The sequence below is a fragment of the Pan troglodytes genome, chromosome 5 (assembly GCF_028858775.2).
Source record: "Pan troglodytes isolate AG18354 chromosome 5, NHGRI_mPanTro3-v2.0_pri, whole genome shotgun sequence".
NCBI lineage: Eukaryota > Metazoa > Chordata > Mammalia > Primates > Hominidae > Pan > Pan troglodytes.
Genome location: NC_072403.2, coordinates 167,380,751 through 167,401,938, shown reverse-complemented (window position 1 = coordinate 167,401,938; position 21,188 = coordinate 167,380,751). Strand labels below are relative to the sequence as shown.

Sequence of the window (21,188 nt, the reverse complement as noted above, 5' to 3'; positions counted from 1 at the left end):
AAATTTTCAACACCTTTGATGGAATGAAAGGTGTTTATTTATTATTTTGAGGACAAAGGCAAACAACTCTCTTGCTCTCACATAGGTGGTAAGCCACCCCTCTGGAGTCCTGGAACTTCACATGAAAAAGCGTGGCTTTAAAATGGCGCCAGGGCAGTACATCTTGGTGCAGTGCCCAGCCATATCTTCGCTGGAGTGGCACCCCTTCACCCTTACCTCTGCCCCCCAGGAAGACTTTTTCAGCGTGCACATCCGGGCAGCAGGAGACTGGACGGCAGCGCTACTGGAGGCCTTTGGGGCAGAGGGACAGGCCCTCCAGGAGCCCCAGAGCCTGCCAAGGTTCGTGCCCATTTCTCTCATGTATAAATTGCAGTATTATAAAAAGTAAGGTATCTTAATGTATCAACATGCTACCTGATTCAGCAATATCTTTATTAAATGGTGAGTTTGAGACTGTGTTTAAATTTGAGAATGTGTGTAAAAAGTATAATTTTGTAGACTTCTAGGAGACACACATCTGTTCCTGTAAAAAAAGAAAAAGAAAAAGAAAAAAAGACTAATGTTCAGCCAAGAGAGGGTGATCCAGGAAGGAGGTTTCTCTCCCAGGTCCTAAAGCATCACCTGGTTACTTCTATGCAGCCTGCAATGAGTGAGACAACTCTGGGCATTTTTTTCTATCACAGTCTGAGTTTTTTTTATTATATTTGTAAAGTCGGGTCTTCATAACAAGGATGCTATGTTTCTGTGTCCTCTTCTTATAAAGACCCAAGTCATATTGGATATAAGGGCCCATACCACTCCAGCGTGACCTCATCTTAGCTTTATTCATTATGTCTGCAACCCTATTTCTAAATAAGGTCACGTCCTAAGTACTGAGGTTAGGACTTTAACATATCAATGGGGGACACACTCAACCCACAGCATCACTCTATTCAGAAAAGTCTGGGCTCATGCCTGTCATCCGAGCACTTTGGGAAGCCAAGGCGGGCGGATCACTTGAGGTCAGGAGTTTGAGGCCAGCCTGGCCAACATGGCAAAACCCCATCTCTACTAAAAATACAAAAATTAGCCGGGTGTGGTGGCACATGCCTGTAATCCCAGCTATTTGGGTGGCTGAGGCAGGAGAATTGCTTGAACCTGGGAGGCAGAGGTTGCAGTGAGCCGAGATCGCGCCACTGCACTCCAGCCTGGGTGACAGAGTGAGACCTTGTTTCAAAAAAAAAGAAGGAGGAGGAGGAGGAGGAAAGAAAAAGAAAAAGCCTGGGCACATAACAGAAGTCCCAAAGTAAATGACCACTCCTCAGCTCTGTTCAGTAAACAATGGCTTCGGGTCAATTCCCACTCTTCATGCAGGGTTACCCAAAAGCATGCAAAGCACACATTTGGGGCTCTGGAAGAATAGGGACACCAAAAAAAAATGAGAAAAACATTTTTGGAAGAATTTCATATTTGAAAAGAAGCGTCAAGAGATTCCTACTTCTGCCATCCTTGGAGGGTATCAGGAACTACCAAGAAGCAGCCACTGTCATGAGCACTGTGGTAGGGAGCTCGGTAGAGACACTTCAAATGGAAGTTCCTGAGGGCCGGACATTGTCTTTCCTCCTCGGAATCTCCAGTGCCTACAACAGTGTCTGACATGCAGTGCATACAGAGGAAAGATTTGACAAAAGAATTAATGAAGCCCTGGGGCCAATATGGATTCTTTATCTCATTTAGTTTGACAAATATTTATTGGTGACAAACAAGGTACCACAATAAATTTGAGACACAAAATGTAGTCAGCTTATTGTCCTGCTCTCCCTGTTTTCATAGGCTACTGAGCTGTAACTGCACCCTGGGCTTGGTTGTATTTAGTGGGTAGGAAGAGTCACAGGCCTCCTTTCAGACACGGGTCCTGAAGAATGGTATGATGCCAAGCCAAGTAGAAACATCATCTGCTCAAGCCAGAGCCCCAAATCAGATGAGAACACATGACTATTTTCTTTTTTATAATGGAAAGGAAGCAATGTAATAAAATTTTAAGCTTCAGAGTGCAGAGCAAATGCCTAAAATCAAAAATAAAAGTAGATGCACTGCACAGCACCCCCACCCTCACCAACCCCCCCAGCACACACACATACACACACACACACACACACACACAGGCCACGGTGTCTAACTGCTTTCTCGGTCCCTGCTCTCCCCTTGGCATCGCCAAGGCAAAAGCTTTCATCCTTTTTGCTAACTGGCTTCTGCCCTGTGTGTATACACTTATCTGTTCTATCAACCACCCTTCCCCTTCACAAACCAGATAGCATTTCAACCAGTCCCCCAAGAAGAACTCGGTACTGGTTACTCAGTAGCTGACATGCTTTCTGCCTATGGAGTGCATCGCCAGCTGCAAGTTCCAACAGGATCCCCAGGGCCTCCCTGGGCTCATCTGTTCCACCTCCTGCTCCCTCATGGGCTTAGCTCTTCCAGCTTTCTTGTTGTTCACACACACTGAGAATGTAGTCCTCAGTGCCTTTGCCATTGCTGTTCCCTCCACCTGGAATGCTGTTCCCCACATCTCTGCTGGGCAGCTCCCTCTCTTCCTTCAGGTCTCTGTTCAAATGTCCCCTTCTAGTGAGGCCTTTGCTTCCCACTGCACATGAAACAACCCCCAGCAGTCACTCAATCGCCATGATGCCACATGCTGACTTTATTTTTCTTTATAGTACATACCACCACCTGGCATGTTAAATATTTATATTTGCTTGATTGTTTACTGTCTATCTCTCCACACTAGAATGGAAGCTCTATGAGAAAAGGGGCTCTGTTTGCTTCACTTTACCATCCCCAGGGCCTAGAACAGGCCCTGACTGTCAGTCATTCAGTAAGTCATTACGGGCTCGATAAAAATGAGTTGTATAAACAGAGCCGCTTCCCTCCATTCACTAATTTGTTTCGTCCTCTGCCTCTGTATGTGTGTAGGCATATGTATTAGTGGCAAAGCCTTCCAAAAAACTAGAATTTGTTTAAATCTTCAACATACAAAGAATCAGGATGTTATTGGACTTCCTTGGATGATTTTACAGTTCCCCACTGTTTTAATTTTGAATTAAATCATATTAGGGAGAGCACTATATCTTTTTACTGCTTTGGATCCCAGACAAATTTAATCCAGCCCCTGGAATTTGTGAGTGAGATGCCCAGGAGGGGAAGCAAGCCCAAAAAAAGAACAGGGAAACCTCTTCCTCTAAACCCAAGAAAAAGGGAGAGAATCTGAGCTCTTTCAAAAGGCTAGACCTTCTGAAGGAAAACAGAGGAATTTCTCAGTTGATGGAGTTTCCAGCTATCCTTTGCCCAGAGCTGGGGCCCACACTGTGAGAGGAGCTGGGTTCAAAGCCCAACTTTGTGTGTGATCTTGGAGAATGTATGTAACACACTGCCTCAGTTTCCTCATCTGTACAATGAAGATGACAATAATAGTACTCATGGCTTTGTTTAGGATCAAACATAACAGTCCATAAAAACACTTAACATAATACTTAGCACACGGTAAGTGCTCAAAGAGTTAGCTACTATTATTATTAGCAACATAAGAATGGTCACCTACCACAGAAATAGCAATGGAAGTGTTTGCTAGAGGAGCAAATGCAGTCAGTTCAGAGAGATGAGACTGGAACTTAATGGGGTAGGGTGGGGTGCTGCTGAACTACCCAACAAGGACTCACAGGACAGGGATGCAGGCAAGACAAATCACTTTCTGAGCCTCATTATTAGAAACGCTGTGTCTAAATCAAGGCAGGGATAGCTGCATAAATGTGGTAAACAAGAATTTGTGCAAATGAAGCTGATTCAGATTGTTAAAAATCTGGAGAAATGGAGAAATTTGGGCCCAAAAAAGAACAACTGGGATGTCGTGATAGCTATGTTCAACTATTTAAAGGCCTGAGATGCCAAAAAGGAAAAAGATCTGGAATGTGCTTCTCAGAAAGGCAAAAGATGAGAGTTGTCAGAAGACAGATTTCAGTAAGACATGAGAACAAATTGTCTAATATTTAGAATTGCCCCTAAGTGGAACAAGGTGCCCCGCAGTTTAATATCGGAATATGAGCATCTCTCAGGAATGTGGCAGGAGGATTACTGTATTAGCAGGGAACTTAGACCAAATATTTTCTCCTGTAGCTTTGAGTTTCAATTCTAAAGATGTAGAAATTTGTTTATTGTATATTTCTGTGGATTAATTTACAAAATTCTTCTTTGGATTTAATTGACATCTTTTTAAATCAGTGTCAAATAAATTCCCAATATGACTGATTATTTTTTAAAAATGAACAATAAGACATTTGAATCTATGGACAGGTTTTCTTTCTCTCTTTCTCTCAATTTCCTTTATGTAATTATTTATGGAATAATCTACAGTGGGCTAAGATACTAACCATTTCTGGTTAATGACCTTTTATTTTTATTCTTCCATTTCCATATATCAATATGTAATAAAGCCTTATTAATTAAGATTAACTTGAGGAGAGTTCATTTGAATTATTAGGAAGTCTGGCATATAGAATAATTTAAAATAAACCCAATTGAACTTTCATGAACACATAGTAAAGCTCAAATGGGCCAACCTCCGGTGTCTTCAACAGACACCCCTTAGGGAATGGTTATGAATAACTCAGAAACCTTTTAATTAGCATATCTTTGTTCATATGTAAATGTGTGCTTTTGGAATAGTTGAGGTTATTTAATACATTCTGCTGACTGAAATATTTTAAACATTCCCTTTACAATTTATTCAACCAATTGTTATTGAACAACTTCATGTCAGGGAGCGCTGGGATTACAGCAGTGAGCAAAGACAGCCCTGACTCCTACTTTCCTAGACCTCACAGCTCTAGACAGAAATCAATCAGATCACGCATACACACCAATAAATTGTAAAATTACAGCTGTGATGAGGACTATAGAGGTGGGAAACATGGAGCTATAAATTATATAAGAGGGGATTTAACCTAATCTGAGGGGTTCAAGAAGTCTTCCACAGGAAAAGAATGATTGGGATAAGACCTACCAGAGAAATAAGTATTAACCAACTAAGGAGAGAGGGAAGAAACTGGAGAAGATGCCAGGTGCAGTGGCTCATGCCTGTAATCCCAGCACTTTGGGAGGCCGAGGCGAGCGGATCATGAGGTCAGGAGATCAAGACCATTCTGGCCAAAATGATCAAACCTCGTCTCTACTAAAAATACAAAAAAATTAGCTGGGCGTGGTGGCACGTGCCTATAGTCCCAGCTACTTGGGAGGCTGAGGCAGAAGAGTCGCTTGAACCCAGGAGGCAAAGGTTGCAGAGAGCGGTGATCGCATCACTGCACTCCAGCCTGGTGACAGAGCAAGACTCCATCACAAAAAAAAAAAAAAAGAATAAAACAGAAACTGGAGGAGATTATTCCAAGGGAAAATGGTATCACATGCAAAGGCCCTGTGGCAGTAGGGAGTACTGTGTATTTAATATTTCAAGAATATTAATATCTCACCAGTGTGAGAACCAGTGATGAGTGATGGAAAAGAACTCAGGGACCAGTCTGCATAGGACCATGCTAAGGACCCTCTTATTTATTCAATGAATATACTTTATCCTTATTAAGAAAAATTTGCTAAGCAAAGAAAAATACCAGTGCTACCCAAGGCCTAATTACCACAGATTTTGAGTCAGTATAATCTAAAATAATGGGTTTTAGAAGTTCCACATAACTGACAAATGACTTCAAAATTATATTTATTCCAAATGAATAGCTTCCATTAGACTAAAATTACATAAACCTACTAAGATGTGTGACCAAATGTAAACAGGGAAGAATGACATTAGGAAGAGGAAATAGAAGCCTGCTAAGCTTCCTTGATGCTTCCAGATTTTTCCCTCTGATGGCAGCTGGGGTGGAAAGGGAAATAGCTCTTCCAGCAGCCTCAATGATACTTGGAGCCAAAACAAGCTTCTAAGAGCTGTAAGGAGAGCATGCCACATGGAAGAGGCCTGAGCTATAGCGAGAGATGTCAGGCTTTGTCCTTCCATGAACAGTGCCTGGGCCAGGACAACCTCGTTGTCTCCCAATAAGGCAGAGCTGGAAATCCTCATGCTAACCCCAGGCTCTCCAAATAGGGCATTTTCAGGCACAGAGTCAACCTCTGCACGCACTGGCAAACACGTCCTATAAAAAGCACCAGCTCCGGATGGTTCTGGGTTCACGAGCAAGGTGTTCTGAAGGTCAAATAGGCTGCGTCCTCTGTGATTCCAGGCTGGCAGTGGACGGGCCCTTTGGAACTGCCCTGACGGATGTATTTCACTACCCAGTGTGTGTGTGCGTTGCCGCGGGGATCGGAGTCACTCCCTTCGCTGCTCTTCTGAAATCTATGTGGTACAAATGCAGTGAGGCACAGACCCCGCTGAAGCTGAGCAAGGTATGGAAAAATCATTAGTTCACCCTTCTGTGGATTAAAAGTTTCAATGTCTTTATATCTATCACCTGCCGATTCTTGGGGAGGATTTTAATTAACTATGAGGGATAAACTCAAGGATCCTTAACTATACTTATGTTCTTAAAAATCTCCACTCAGTATTACATTTATGAGTAGGGTTATGTCTAATCTTGTTAAAGATGACAAGACATAAATTTTATTGCTTCATTGCCATTACAGGACATGTAATTGCTCATCTCAATAAAATATGGACAGGCTGCAAATGGCTATGTGACTGGGTGGCAGTTCGCAATATTAAGAGGCAACCTGTCCTTAGTCTCTTTAGCTTCAGACTGTGGTTGCAAGTGTACAATTCGATGTCCTCCTCTCGTGGACTCAGTCCTAACAAGAAGCCACAATTGGGATTTATTGGCCGGCTTGCTGTGGGGTGGCCATCCCGCTCTGAATCTCCCTTTTGTCATTTCCTGTGTGTTTTACAACTAGATGCCTCTAGAATTTCTCTCCGTCCTTTGTCGTATCTAGACACTCCATCCGATACTTGGACCCTCTTAGGACCAGCAGCAGGCACTAGAGCAATGGTAGGCAAAGAGCCCTGGTAACCCAAAGCCGTATGAATGCAGGAGGAGTGAGGATGGCAGACGAGCTTGGTGCTGGGCCGTCCTGCATATCTTCTCTGCTTAACTCTTTGTCTACAGAGTCCTCATCTATCAAAGGGAGATGCTTGACTTAACCACCAGGTCTCAATGTGTAAACCATGGGACATCTGTCACCTGACATGATCCACTAAAGAGAATTCCGTAGTCAAAGGAACTTAAGCAACGCTCCTGCAACATCCCACTCACAAGACAACATCCACTAGCCATTAAATAAGTTCTGCCGGGGTGGGGCGCAGTAGCTCGTGCCTGTAATCCCAGCGCTTTGGGAGATTGAAGTGGGAGGATCACTTGAGGCCAGGAGTTTGACACTAGACCAGCCTGGGCCGCATAGAGAGACATCGTCTCTGCGAGAAAATTAAATATTAGGGAGTTCAAAGCAGTGAGCCGTGATCGCACCACTGCACTCCAGCCTGGGCAACAGAGCCAGACTCTGTCTCTAAAAAAAGTTCCACAGAAAAGAGCCTCATTCAGTTTTGTTTCATCTGTCTTTCCCAAGCTTATTTAGCCACAGAACCTTTCCTCACCTAACACCTATCAAGAAATCGTATTCTGTGAAGCATCCCAGACAATGAGGGCTAGAAGATCTCTAAACTCGGGTCTCTGCCAACTAAGAAACAGCAGTTAACTATTTCATGAGTTTCCAAGTGACAGGTTCTTGACATACATTTTCTCATTTGAATTTTTTAATCTCCCCAACAACCTTATAAAGTAAGTAACACAAGGCCTGTTTTCCAGGTAAGGAACCTGAAGCTTGGAGAGATTAAATTGATTTTCCTGAAAAGACATGGGTAATCAAAGGCAGAATCAGGATTCAAACTCAGGTTCATCTGGCTCTTTCCATGACAAAACCAACACATGGTAGACGTGACCCCCAGCTCCTCCTGCAACCCTGGAGCAATACTGTAGGAAGACGGTGGGATTCCTGCTCATAGAATCGGCACCTGAATTTTGCTGTCATCAAAGAACATACCTGATTCCACCCTGACTGAAATACTGCCTGCAGTTCACCTCTCTGAGCTGAGTTTCCTGATCCACATAAGGGAGAAATAAGAATCCATATCCAACAGGGAGTTTTAATGCTAAATAAGACAAATAATATGGAAATATTACTATAGAAATGTGTGTACAGAAATATAGATGATTATCTAAATGCTGATTGTATCTACCAAAGGTATAAATAGGTTACCAGTACTGCTGTTACTAATGGCCTAGATTTATCAAGCACTGACTACCTAACAGGAAGGGAACTGGGCATTTTACATGCACTATCTCATGCCATCTTTTCGTCGTACTTATCATTTTTATTCCCATTTTACAGATGAGAAAACTAAGGCCTGATCACAAAGCTAATAGAAATGACAGTCATTTTACTAAATGCTCATAATAGCTCATTCAGATAGGTAATATTCTCAATACTGATGAGGACCCTGACACACAGAGAGCTAAATAATACTAGAACTAGAGTTTGAATCTAGATCCTTCTGGCACCAAAGCTCATCTTCTTTCCTCTACACCATAATATATTTAACAAAGCAAGCAAAACAGTGACTGGGATATTTGGACCTCACAGCAATGCTTTGTTTTGGTTCGTGATGATTTTTCAGCCACCCTAAGTTCTTCCTTCCCTCTTGCTGCCTACCAAGTAAATCCCACTCAGAGAGGTGGCTCACTGCTTCATGGTTTCCACGACACTAAAAGTCACTTCATGCTTCACAGGAAGATGGTGGTGGATAGCGTGTCTCACTTTCATTCACTCACTAATCCAACTAACGTTTCAAGTCCTGCTCAGATACATGCAAAGTCTCATTCTCATCACACCCGACTCACAATCACCTCCCCCTTCTCTTAACCTCCACCACTCCTTTGCTGCCCTCCTGTTATGTCACATATCTTTCCTGTATTAAGATTCGTGAAATAATCTTATTTTCTCTAACAGACTGTGAGTTCCTTGAACATAGCTTCTCTGGATATCTTCATACATATATATATACACATATAACATGTGATAACTATATATATAGTAAAAATATTGAATAAATCAATGAGTGAATAAATATCTACATGTCCAAAAAGAATACACAATGGCTTCTGTACACAATTTTCTTTAAAATTTAAGGGTATTAAGGTTTTGTTTATGTAACCAAAAAAATTCTTCAATGATTTTTACTAAATTCCAATTATTTTACTAGGAATATAGAGGAAAAATCTTATAAGAACCCCCAAAAATTTTAAAATTCATACAGGAGCCTACAAAATCTTAATTTTGCCTCCTTTCTCAGCATTCCATTGTCATTCCTGGGCTCTGCTTGTGGCGTTTCTCAAGGCTTTCAGCACTGCAGTCACCACAAAACCATAAAATAGGGACATTGATCTCTATTCCAAGAAACAGAAACCATAGAGTAAAAAATATAAAAGCAATGTTTTCATCGCTTATAAAAATGTGAGGGACTATTTGGACACAACTCAGGGGAAAATAAGGGCAGAAATAATGTCATATGGGAGAAAGGAAGCTAAAGTGTGGAATCATAAAATAACTTAAAGGTCCTAATCTCCTAGCTTTGCATAGGACCATGAAAGTCAGTATCTGTACTTCGAGCAGAGATGATTTGTCCAAAGTCACCCAGCTTGTTCACCACTGAGTCAGGACCTGAGCCTGTGTTTCTGATTTCTGCTTCAAAGTTCTTTCATGGAAGAAGTGAGGTTTTCATGCTATTGAAAGTTTGGGCTGAAAATTACAGTTCAGATCCAATTCCTTAAGCGTCTGCAGGCATGAGAACAGGTTTAGGAAGTTTCTCTCTTTTAAAGCAACTTTGTGTTGGTTTGAGTATAGCTACCATTAGGCTCATGTAACTAATATTTGTCAGGGCTACCTACATGCTTTTGAGATATAAAGACTACTCCTTCCACTAAACTGTCAGCGTCTATATAATTTTTGAAGTGCCACAGAGCAAAGCAGTACATATTTATCTAACGGTGTCTTCACAATTTTAAGTCTGGACTAAGTTTTCAGATTGTTCTCTTTTGTAATAAGGAAGGAAAGGACAACTCGCATAGGCGTTGAGAGCCAGAATTTTAAGCTTAAATGGTTAACTGCGATTAGGTGGGATTTTTTTTTTTCCTCCATGTGTAAAAACACTGGTTGGCATAAGGCATACATTTTTACACACAAAACTCAAGTTGCAAGTCTACAGGAAAAAATGTGCACCAAAGTTTTCTCAGTTGTCACCATTGCAAACTAGAACTTCTTTACCCTTCTCCTCTGTTGCATTATTCTAAAAAACTTCTAAGTAAAATGCAGGAGCATAACCAATAAGGCGCCTGCCACTTCCTTAGTGGGAAGCGTCATAAGTAGTACTTTCCATTTGAAGCTGATGTCTTAAAATCTCTTTGTTTCTAAGTACCTTTTGTTTTGAAAGATCTGGGAGGGGGCGGGGAGTGGAAGGGGAGGGGGAAGAATGGGCAGGAGGGGATTTCCCAAGAAGGCCAAATAACAAGAAGTATAATGATGGCTTGCTGTGATGAAAATGGAAAAAAGTTGTAATACATGAAAGAAATATTTTCAACGCAGAAGTAAGAGCCAGACTTCACTGAGTTGAAGGCAGCTGAGAACGCTGTGCCCCTGTGGGATGAGGGAAGGCTGAGGGTGGTTGAGAATTCTCTGTGATGCAATATGGGGGAAGCTGAATGCTGGGGGTGAAAAATGCCCTCTAGCGATAAAGTCCTCCACCTCCTGCCTAACGGGTATGATTAATTCTACATCACACTCAATTTGTGAAAAGAACTCTTGAAAAAAAATTAGGACGGTTTGCTTGTGCAAACTGTCAAAATGATGAATGAAATAGGTGTGTATGAATGGGGAGGGAGGGGGAAGATTGCTGACATAAATAGATTGGCTTACACGTTTTAGTTCTCCCTAATATCACAGCTGTGCAGTCAGGACTGCGAGAACTGCCAACTGCAAGATGCGGTTCGTTTTCTTAACTGCATATGTAGTCTTCAGACTACAATACAACAGATTATACAAGAACTGAGATAAACTCATTTCTTCATAAATTGTCTTCCTTCATCAGCTCCATAATATATAACCATGATAATGGGTATTTATAGTGTGGCCCATGCAAAATGGCCTTTGGGTTCTTAACCTAATATAATAAACAGATAATTCAAATAAAAAGACAGCACGGGCCAGTGGGAACAAGGGAAAGAGGCCAAAAAAGACAAAAAATCCATACTCTACTAAAATATATTAATAAAACAAAGGAGGGCCTGCTTTCTTTTCTAGTGAATGAAAAATGCATTTAATTTAATCTGTTTACTTTGAGAAATTATTTACTTTCACTTTCCCTCACACTGGAGCCCTGACTACTCCTGGAACTGATCATCTCTACTAATCACCAAGATTCCTGCCATCAGTTGGCCTCTTTAGGAGGGGCCATTCATGCTTCTCCTAAAGAAATGTATGCTTCTTGTCTTTCCTTGGAGGGCCTCAAAAGGCTTCAGTACCCCATCAGCCCTCACCATTGCTCTGTGCGGAAGTGACCAGTATTAATATGTTTAATATCTTGGTTTATTAACCACAGATTGCGTGACTACAGTCTTCTTGTAAAAGAGTCCAATGAAATACACAAACATTTAAAAATCTCCCTTCACCTCCCTCCCCAAACTAAACACCTCCCCAACTTTGCTCCCTAAGAAACTCACCATTAAACAGTTGAATATGTCTCATTCCATTCCTTTTCCATGCATTTATATGCATATACCTATACACATTCATGCATAAATAGGGGTGTGTGTGGGTAGAAGGCAGAGGAAGTGTAATTTGTTTTGTTTTTCATTAAAGCATAACTTCGGGCACCATCAGTGTCAATACCTGATGATCTATTTCATTTTGTTTGGTGTCTTTAGAGTATCCCATAGTGTGAATAGGCCACAATTTATGGAATCATTCTGCTATTAAATAATGTTTCAGGCCAGGTGTGGTGGCTCACACCTGCAATCCCAGCATTTTGGGAGGCCGAGGTGGGCGGAACACCTGAGGCCAGGAGTTGGAGACCAGCCTGACCAACATGGCAAAACCCCATCTCTACTAAAAATACAAAAATTAGCCAGGCGTGGTGTCAGGTGCCTGTAATCCCAGCTACTCGGGAGGCTGAGGCATAAGAATTGCTTGAACCTGGGAGGCGGAGGTTGCAGTGAACTGAGATTGCACCACTGCACTCCAGCCTGGGGGATAGCGTGAGACTCTGTCTCAAAAAAAAAAAAAAAAAAAAAAAGAATGTTTCAGTTGTTTCAGTTGTCCAACAAGGATTATTAACTGTAATTAGACCAAACGGAGGCCCAAAAGAGATCAGTCCTCAGCCACAGGGCAAAGTAGCAATATAGTCATGAAATAGTTAACATTGAGGATAATCACATTCAGAAAATGTCTTAAGGATGAAAAATTATTGACAAAGCCTGGTCTTGGCCTTATAATGGTTCACCAGAAAAACAATTTTATAACTGTATCACTTTAAACTAGAACTTTTACACATTAGGTAGGCTTATCATTAAGAAGAAATATTTCTTCTTTTATTTCTTCTTATTTGCTATTGTATTAATCCAGGATTCCCTTAACAAAAACAAAATAAAAACCAGGACAATAAGAGTGATCATTTATTGAGGAGGTAATATATTTTCTAAACCCCAGTCTTTATCTTTTCACAGAGAGAAATTCTCCTTTTGGAAAATGATCCTGATTCCCCTCTATGCAGAGCTTCTGTCATCCTGCTGGTTTCAAGCTTCTGTCTGTTCTGTTCTTTCTTTTGCACAGTGTGGGGTACAGAGGCGTGCTGCCCAGCAGGAGGCAGGTGGCACTGCAAGCCACTGCCCTTCTCCTTGAGGAGGCGATGGTCAAGGTGGGCCCCTGGCTCCCTGTAAAACGCCTCTAGGTGAGTTTAGCACACACCGAGCCTGGTGAGGGGCTTCCCCTTCATGGAGCACATCTTCATGATGAATGCTGAGATTCTGCTTCTGACACTGGTGCTAGAGGTCAAGTTTGGCTTCCCTTCTCAGTGACCAGGAGTGACCAGTGGGAACACATGCCAAGCAAGGCACATGTCCCTCTTTGCTCTATAATATACGGTCTTCATTCTTCATTCTCTAAGCTCCTCCAAATGACAAACAAGGATAGTAACAATAGCAGCTAACATCTTCTGAGCACTTACTGTGTCTGCCAGACGTTGCGTTAAATGCTTCAGTAAAACATATCCTTTCATCCTCACAATAACCTCAGGAGCTATTGTTCTGTGTTTATTGCCATTTTACATACGCAGTAATCTAGGTTGGAGTTAAATAACTGTTGCCCAGTTGCACAAGTTATTTGCAACTTCTGCCTGCATGGTGAAGCCAGCAGCAGTCTACCACAGCAGATGGGCTTCATAGGCTCACAACGCTGAGTTGTTGTACCATGCTACACTATATCCTAAACCTGTATTCTTGTGTACACTTTCCTTGTTTAGAGGGGTTCTGGGCCATAAATAAATACATAGGTAAATAATTTTTTTTCCGTTTCATCCTCTGGAAATTTATTTTGGATATAAAGACATACAGATTGCATTTGTGAAAGTGCCCTCTGCCTGTGTTCATGGATATCTATTCAAGATACGGCACAAGTTTTGGAGATGTAATCGCCTGAAAGCATCCAACTTTGATTAGAGAGTCTGAGCTCTCGTAGTAACACAGATTGGTAGTGCTTCTCAATTCATCTTCTGAAATTGTTTATCAAAATTTAGCACAGTTCCATTTCCTACTGGCCCCAGACCTCTTTGACCTGGTCCCTATGTGCTGCTGAAGAATTCTTAAAGAGAAGCCTTGGCTTGGGAAAACATGAAAATGAGAAGGGACACACAGAGAGCCCAACCTTGTGACTGTCACTCAGACCCAAGCCCCTTGCAAATGGACATGGCTGAGTTTGGGCTGATCATTAGTGCTTGGGAATGATGTGAAACTAAGGTCTATGACGGGCCACATGCACACAGAAACCCTCAACCACGTGACAGTCCCAGAGTGGTCTCCCAAAACATCTAGGCATCCACTATATCTACAAGAATGTGGCTGGGCACGATGGCTCATGCTGGTAATCCCAGAACTTTGGGAGGCCGAGGTGGGTGGATCACTTGAGGTCAGGAGTTCGAGACCAGCGTGGCCAACATGGTGAAATCCCATCTCTACTAAAAAATAAAAACTTAGTCGTGCATGGTGGCACATGCCTGTAATCCCAGCTACTTGGGAAGCTGAGGCAGGAGAATCACTTGAACCCGGGAGGTGGAGGTTGCAGTGAGCCAAGATCCCACCATTGCACTCCAGTCTGGGCAACAGAGAGAGACTCCCTCTCAAAAAAACAAAAAGAAAGAAAGAAAAGAAAAGAAAAAAAAGTGTTGGATGAGTCCTGTAAAAAAAAAAATAATTTTATTACTATGAAAGTTCAGAACTTTTGTTATTTTACTGAGAATGACTTTCTATTTAATAAAATCTTTTAAAGTAAACTCAGGTATTTTTGGTCTCTGAGATCAGCTATGGAATTCTGAAAAGGCATGCTTTCTACATGTAGCTGATTTCAGGGTTGTTTTATTTTTGGAGACTAAGGTGGGGTGAGCATTGGAAAGCACAGATCACAGAGTTGTAGCCTATTGTTTGGGATACTTGGTCTCTCATTGACCAGGTCCTTTCTCATGGGCGAAATGCAGACGTGAAACTCTTATGTCCCTTCCCAGTGAGTGTCCCCCACCATTAGAAAGATGAAAGAAAGTCAAAGTAAATACCTTTTGCTTCTGTTCAAAGTCCCTTTCTTTCTTTTTCTGCCTGAAACACTTCTACTGAGCCTATCCATTTTTCCTCCATAGCCTCTTACACCAAAGCTGCCCAGTGTCACTTACAAGTCAATTACGGAGGGAAAAACACACAAAGCCATTACGAGAAAGCAAAAAGTATAAAAGGCTTGACAAACCCTAAGGACGCTGACATGCAGCTAGGCCACGAGAAAGTAAGGAAGGATTTCTATTTGAAAAGATAAAGTTTCATGTACGGAGGAAGCTAAGATGGGAATAGTTTTCAAGAAAGGATGACTGGGACTAGATTTGAAATTGGAGGATTTTTTTATAAAGCAAATGTTCTGGTTTATTATCCATCTATGAATGTGTTTTAAGCATGTTCCTTAAAGAATGGGAGAGAGAGAAAATAAATCAATGATATTTGCTCCATGCCCAATGCCATACTCTGAGATGAAACACGCTACCAAGGCCAGGGAGGAGGGGTTGTGCATAGATGAGCACTGCATTAATTCGGCCAGTAGATTTTTCATTTCCACCCAGAGCAAAGCAAGGCAAAATGGAAGCTAAGGTTTTCAAAGAGTAATTTGGATTAGGCACTATACAAAGCGAAAAGAAAGCAGATAGCGGTATTCATCACCAACCTCGAATATGAAATCCACCCCTAACTGGCCTCCTTTCCTCCTTCCTCACGCTCCATACCCTGGGTCTATTCTCAATACAGCAGCCAGAGAGATCCTGCCACCTGCTGCGGGCCATGGAACTCCCTGCTCGCCAACTCCCTGTGCTTTCCTGTCTCTCGGAGGGAAAGTCTACGACGGCCCCAAAGCCCTACAACGCCATGGCTCCCCCAGCCCTCCCCTTGCCCATCTCCTTGCTCTCCCCACCCTCTCTAGGCTCCAGCCACACAGGCCTCCAGGCTCTTCCTGGAAAGGTCTCACTCAGGACCTCTGCACTTCCCACCATCTGCATCTGCACTTCCCACCTAAGCATTTGACTCCCTCAACTTTTCCAGGTCTTTGCTCCAATGTCCCCTTTTCATGAAGAGGGGACATGAATCTCCACGAATTGATGGTTCATGTCCATCCATTACTGATTCAACAAATATGTGTTGAATGCCTCCTATGTCTCCAGACTGTTCTACTCCCTGGAATTATAAAAGTGAACACAAGAGGCCAAAAACAAGAGAGGGCTCATTGAGCCCCCGTTTGACCATTCAACTTAATATTGCAACACTTCCTAACCTGTCTGGGGTTTCTGCATGCACTTCTCACCATCTGACATAACCTATATTCTACTTATCTATCATCTTCCTTCTCCCTCTAAGATGCAAATTTTAAGAGGACAGCAATTTTTTTTTGTCCCTGTCTTGTTCACTTGTATAGTTCCAGAGCACAGAAGAGTCTGGACAGGTAGGAAGCACTCAATACATATTTGTTGAATCAGTGAACGGATGGATGAACGTGAGCCCCTTGCTCATGGGGATTCAGAGGGTGTCACAAAGGAAACCCCCGCTTAGCTCTGCCTGGAGAGGCTGTGCAGAGATCATCCCTAGGAAGAAATAAGTGTCAGGAAAGGAAAGGCAACCCTCTCTCTTCCTGAGAAAAGCAGGTCATTGCGCTTAGAGACTGAGGGATTATTTGTCCTGAAATTAGTATCTTAAGTCCCCTTGTGAACAGGAGCTGTCCAACAAATATGTGGGCCCAGTTCTTGAAAGAAGAGGCCTTATTCTCAGCATCTTTTACTCTTACAAATAATTAATATTATAAAGTCCTGCCTAAACATGAAGAGAATAGACAAGATGTTTAGCTTTGAGATAAACGTTTTTATTTTTGTCTCATGAATTTGATCTATTCATTAAATCTCGTTTATATCTCTGATTATATGATCGTGAGCTTACAAGCTGGCTGGCAGAGAGGGAGAGAAGAGAACATTGATCACTGGATGAGGTATTTCCAGGTGGGGATTTACCAGGCAGCAGCTGGAATCAAGACCAGCCCTCATGGATATTGTTAAGCCATACAGATATCTCTTTGGGGAGAAGGCACGAGAGAGAGAGGTGTGGGCAGCAAGGGGTGGAAGTGTGAGAAAAAATGGGAGAATTAATAGATTTCTCTCCTGTGGTTTCTTCTAGATGCAATTATTTGAAACTCGAAGCACAAAAACTAAGCTTTTATTTTAGCAAACCCAAGCTACTTTTTGTCACATGCCATTTGCTTAATACCGAGAGTTAAAAAAATAATTCTTCCCAGTCATAATTTCATTATAGCAGTTGACACACAGGCACAGCCGCCACCCACCAGCTTTCTTGGACACCGATATGTTTCACTGAGAGGAAACTTCTGGCCTGTGTGACTTGATTCTGAAATTACCATAATCTCCACTCTCCAGAGGCCGTAGCTAGTGAAGTGGATTAGTGTCCAAGCCTTTGGGGTCTCTGGAGAAGAAAGTTCAAATCCAGAGCTTAGGTCATAAGTAAAGATGAAGGGGTTGGTCTAACGGTTTATCCCCCTTTGGGAGCAGTGAAAGGCACAGCTAGTTATGATTATTAATCTTGTTCAGAAGCAGCACAGCCAGAAATGTGGTGAGTTGATCCTCATCCAGAGAAACTGGCACGGCCCACAGGCTCCTGACTCTCTGAATTCACTCTGGGCTTTTTCAAACACATTGTGAATTTTTTCAAAAGAAATCACAGTGTGACTGTTTGTTCACTGACACACACAAAAAAAAGCATGTTATTTTGCAGAAGTGCCCATTTGGGCTCAAATAATTTAATGGAGATAAAGTAGTCTGTGATTATCAGCACATATGAAAAGAGAATAGATCCGTTCACTTGCCTTCTCTCTTGACAGGTGTATTTCTACTGGATTTGCCGGGATGCAAGAGCTTTTGAGTGGTTTGCTGATCTCTTACTCTCACTGGAAACACGGATGAGTGAGCAGGGGAAAACTCACTTTCTGAGTTATCATATATTTCTTACCGGCTGGGATGAAAATCAGGTACTGATAAGACTCTGAGAATAAGCAATATTGTTGAACTCATCTAATAGCAATGAGGAACAATTTCAATAATGAGCTATGTAGCACTCTGATAGCATGACAGAATTATTTTTATGTTCTTAAAAAGGAAAGGAGAATAAAATAAAACCAGATTAGCAAGAGTGATTCAAGTTGTAACAATCAAAGAACCAAAAAAAGAAGCTGCAGTTAACTTGCTGAGGAATAGAAAGGGTCAGACAATTGGAAGACAATCCAGAAGCTGGAAATCCCAAACAAATTTGCATTTGTCCCTTTAAAAGTGACATCAAATGAATATTACTGATCGGCTGTATCATCTTGTTGAGTTCCTGACTGGTTCTATTTCTGTGCCTTGAGCTGTTCAGAGCTAAGCAAAAAAGATTCCTAGGTGTTTACATTCAACATTTTGTATTGTGAAGTATGTGAGCATCTATAGAAAATAATTATTATGAATACATGATTTGTCCAGAGTTTGTTCTCTTAAGGTGTTCTTAGAAATTGTGTGCACGTATGTTTATTTACCTAAGATGAAGATGATCTTTTGTTTTGGCAGGTGTTCTGCAGTATATTGTATTAATGAAATATTAAGATTGAATTTACCAAAAATAATGTATACCAAAATATTGACCACAGTAGTATTTCAATGTTGATACTATTGAATGATAACTACTACATTGTAATCCATTTTAACTCCTCAAATAGGGGAATTAACAACGAAGTGATTACTAGGTTACACAATATATATTCTAATCAGCAGCTATTATTGATATATACTTTTAAGGAAAGTGTATTTGAGCCTGGGAGATTGACATTAATCACTACATTTACAAATGAATGCTCTGTGTATGTACATCACACATACACACACATGCGTGCACACACACACACACACACACACACACTGGCCTTATAGAACATCACTGTAATTTGACTCTGCTTCTGCAAATGAATAAGACTCTGCTAGAAATTCAGTAGCTTAATGAATTTTTATGGTCTTATTTGCAGTCCTTCTTAAACATTTAATCCTTTGGGATAATTTGAAATGTAGCTTTCTTGGGAACTAGGCTTGAAACATCTTAATGAATTATATAGTGTTAATTATGTTTTCCAAACAAACACTTTCCTTATTCAAGTGGGATTTTTGACTGATGAACAGTTTGGTGAAGTAGAGACAGCTTCTGTCTTCTGCTTTCAAGTACTGTGCCTGCTCTTCTACTCTAAGGTGCATTGATCCCAGTGTGCACCTAGGTATTCCTTGCCAACTGGGAGCTGTGGGACTGAGGTTCTCATAACCGAGAACTGAAGTTGATTTGGCGACAACACAATCCTGCCCCCTCCCGTCTCTACTACTTCCAAGAATATGCTATAAAACATACATTTTTTTTCTAAACACAAGTAAATTAAAATAGATGTCTTACATTTTTGCCATGACATGTTGAAAATTATTTCGACTCCTAAATTTCAGGCAGAAAAATCACTAATTTCCACATTTAAAGGAAAAATAATTGGTGCATTCTGTCGAGAAAGAATCAAGAGGCTGTTTTAGAAATACCCAATTGTTAAACTGAATTCAACAACCTGAAAGTGGCAAAATGACAAGAACAGAAGGGACAGATGGAAGAGGTATTGTGAAGGGTAAATCAACAGAGTTTGGAGACTAATTGAACATTGGGCTGAGAAATATGGGACAAATATCATTCCAAATGTTTGAACATCAGTGATTGGCGGTACCACAAGTGTAAGTAGGGAAGGCCCTTTTTGTGTGTGAAATGGTGCCCGAACTTCTCAGCAAGGACCTTAAGACCCTTCCCAGCCTGACTCCCACTCACTAGCTGTGTCCCACCCCCATCGGTTTCCTCTGGCACCAGAGCCAACAAAGGATGCGTGTTCACCCGTCACACTGTGCACAGTCACACGTCCATGGCTTTGCTCGTTCTCTCCCCACACCTGGCGTGTCACTTAACACCCTCTGCCACTGTTCCCCACCTTCTTTTTGCTCGGAGTCCTATACCCCAACTCTTTTCCAGCAGTAGCTCTGCCACCTGGGGTCAGACTTGCCTGCTCACAACTTCCTACGACCTGGATTTCTTTTTATATTTTCTTTATTTTTTAGATTCAGAGGGTGCGTGTGCCCATTTGTTACATGGGTATAGCACATACTGGTGGGGTTACCCATTACCCAAATAGTGGATATCATACCCAGTAGGTTCTTTGTCAACCCTCACTCCCTTCTCACCCTCCCCCCCTTTTGGAGCCCCCAGTGCCTGTTATTCCCATCTTTATGTCCATGTGTGCCCATTGTTGAGCTGCTGCTTGTAAGTGAGAATATAGAGTATTTCGTTTTTTGTTTCTGAGTTAGTTCACTTAGGATAATGGCCTCCAGCTCCACCCATGTTGCTGCAAAGAACATGATTTCATTCTTTTTATGGCTGCATAGTATTCCACAGTATCTACATAACACGTTTTCTTTGTCTAGTCAACTGTTGATGGACACTTAGGTTAGTTCCATGATTTTGCTATTGTGAGTACTGCTGTGATGAACATATGAGTCTTTTTTATATAATTGGCCTGGATTTCTGAGATCCAACCTGCCATTGTCTCCTGACCTGTTTGGACACTTCCACTATTTTCAGCTGAACCTCCCTAGGTTCAACTACTTTTTTAGACTGGAGAGAAGGTCAGCCAGGAAAGTCAGGCTTACAGTGGGAACCTGGGGCATGAGTTGCACCCAGCAAGGTTGTTAGCCAAACTGGTCAGGGTCAGGATGAGTCAGAGGGTGAGAATGAATAGAGCACCACATAGGGGTCTAAGGGATGAGCACTGGGAACACAGATCCCCAGAAGTGAGAAGCAAGGTAGCTACCAGAATGCAGAAGGGGCTAAAATAAATGACAGCAACTTAAAACATGATCACGGCCAGGCGCAGTGGCTCATGCCTGTAATCCCAACAATTTGGGAGGCCAAGGCGGGTGGATCATGAGGTCAGGAGATCGAGACCATCCTGGCTAACACAGTGAAACCCTGTCTCCAATAAAAATACACACACAAAAAAAATTAGCCAAGCATGGTGGCACACACCTGTAGTCCCAGCTACTCGAGAGGCTGAGGCAGGAGAATCGCTTGAACTCAGGAGGCGGAGATTGCAGTGAACCGAGATCACGCCACTGCACTCCAGCCTGGGTGACACAGCAAGACTCTGTCTCAAAAAAAAACAAAAACATACAAACAAACAAAAATGATCACAAGGGATTACGCTGTGGACTCTCACTTATT

The 21,188-nt window shown here is 41.9% G+C and overlaps 1 protein-coding gene across 1 annotated transcript in view; it reads left to right on the top strand.

Annotated features, from left to right (window-relative positions):
* NOX3 (NADPH oxidase 3) overlaps positions 1–21,188 on the top strand; it is a 61,171-nt gene that overhangs the window by 26,946 nt on the left and 13,037 nt on the right. The window contains exons 9-11 of the mRNA XM_527546.5: positions 86–339; positions 6,258–6,420; positions 17,752–17,898. Of these exons, the coding sequence (XP_527546.3) occupies positions 86–339; positions 6,258–6,420; positions 17,752–17,898 (564 nt within the window). The remainder of the gene's footprint in view (positions 1–85; positions 340–6,257; positions 6,421–17,751; positions 17,899–21,188) is intronic.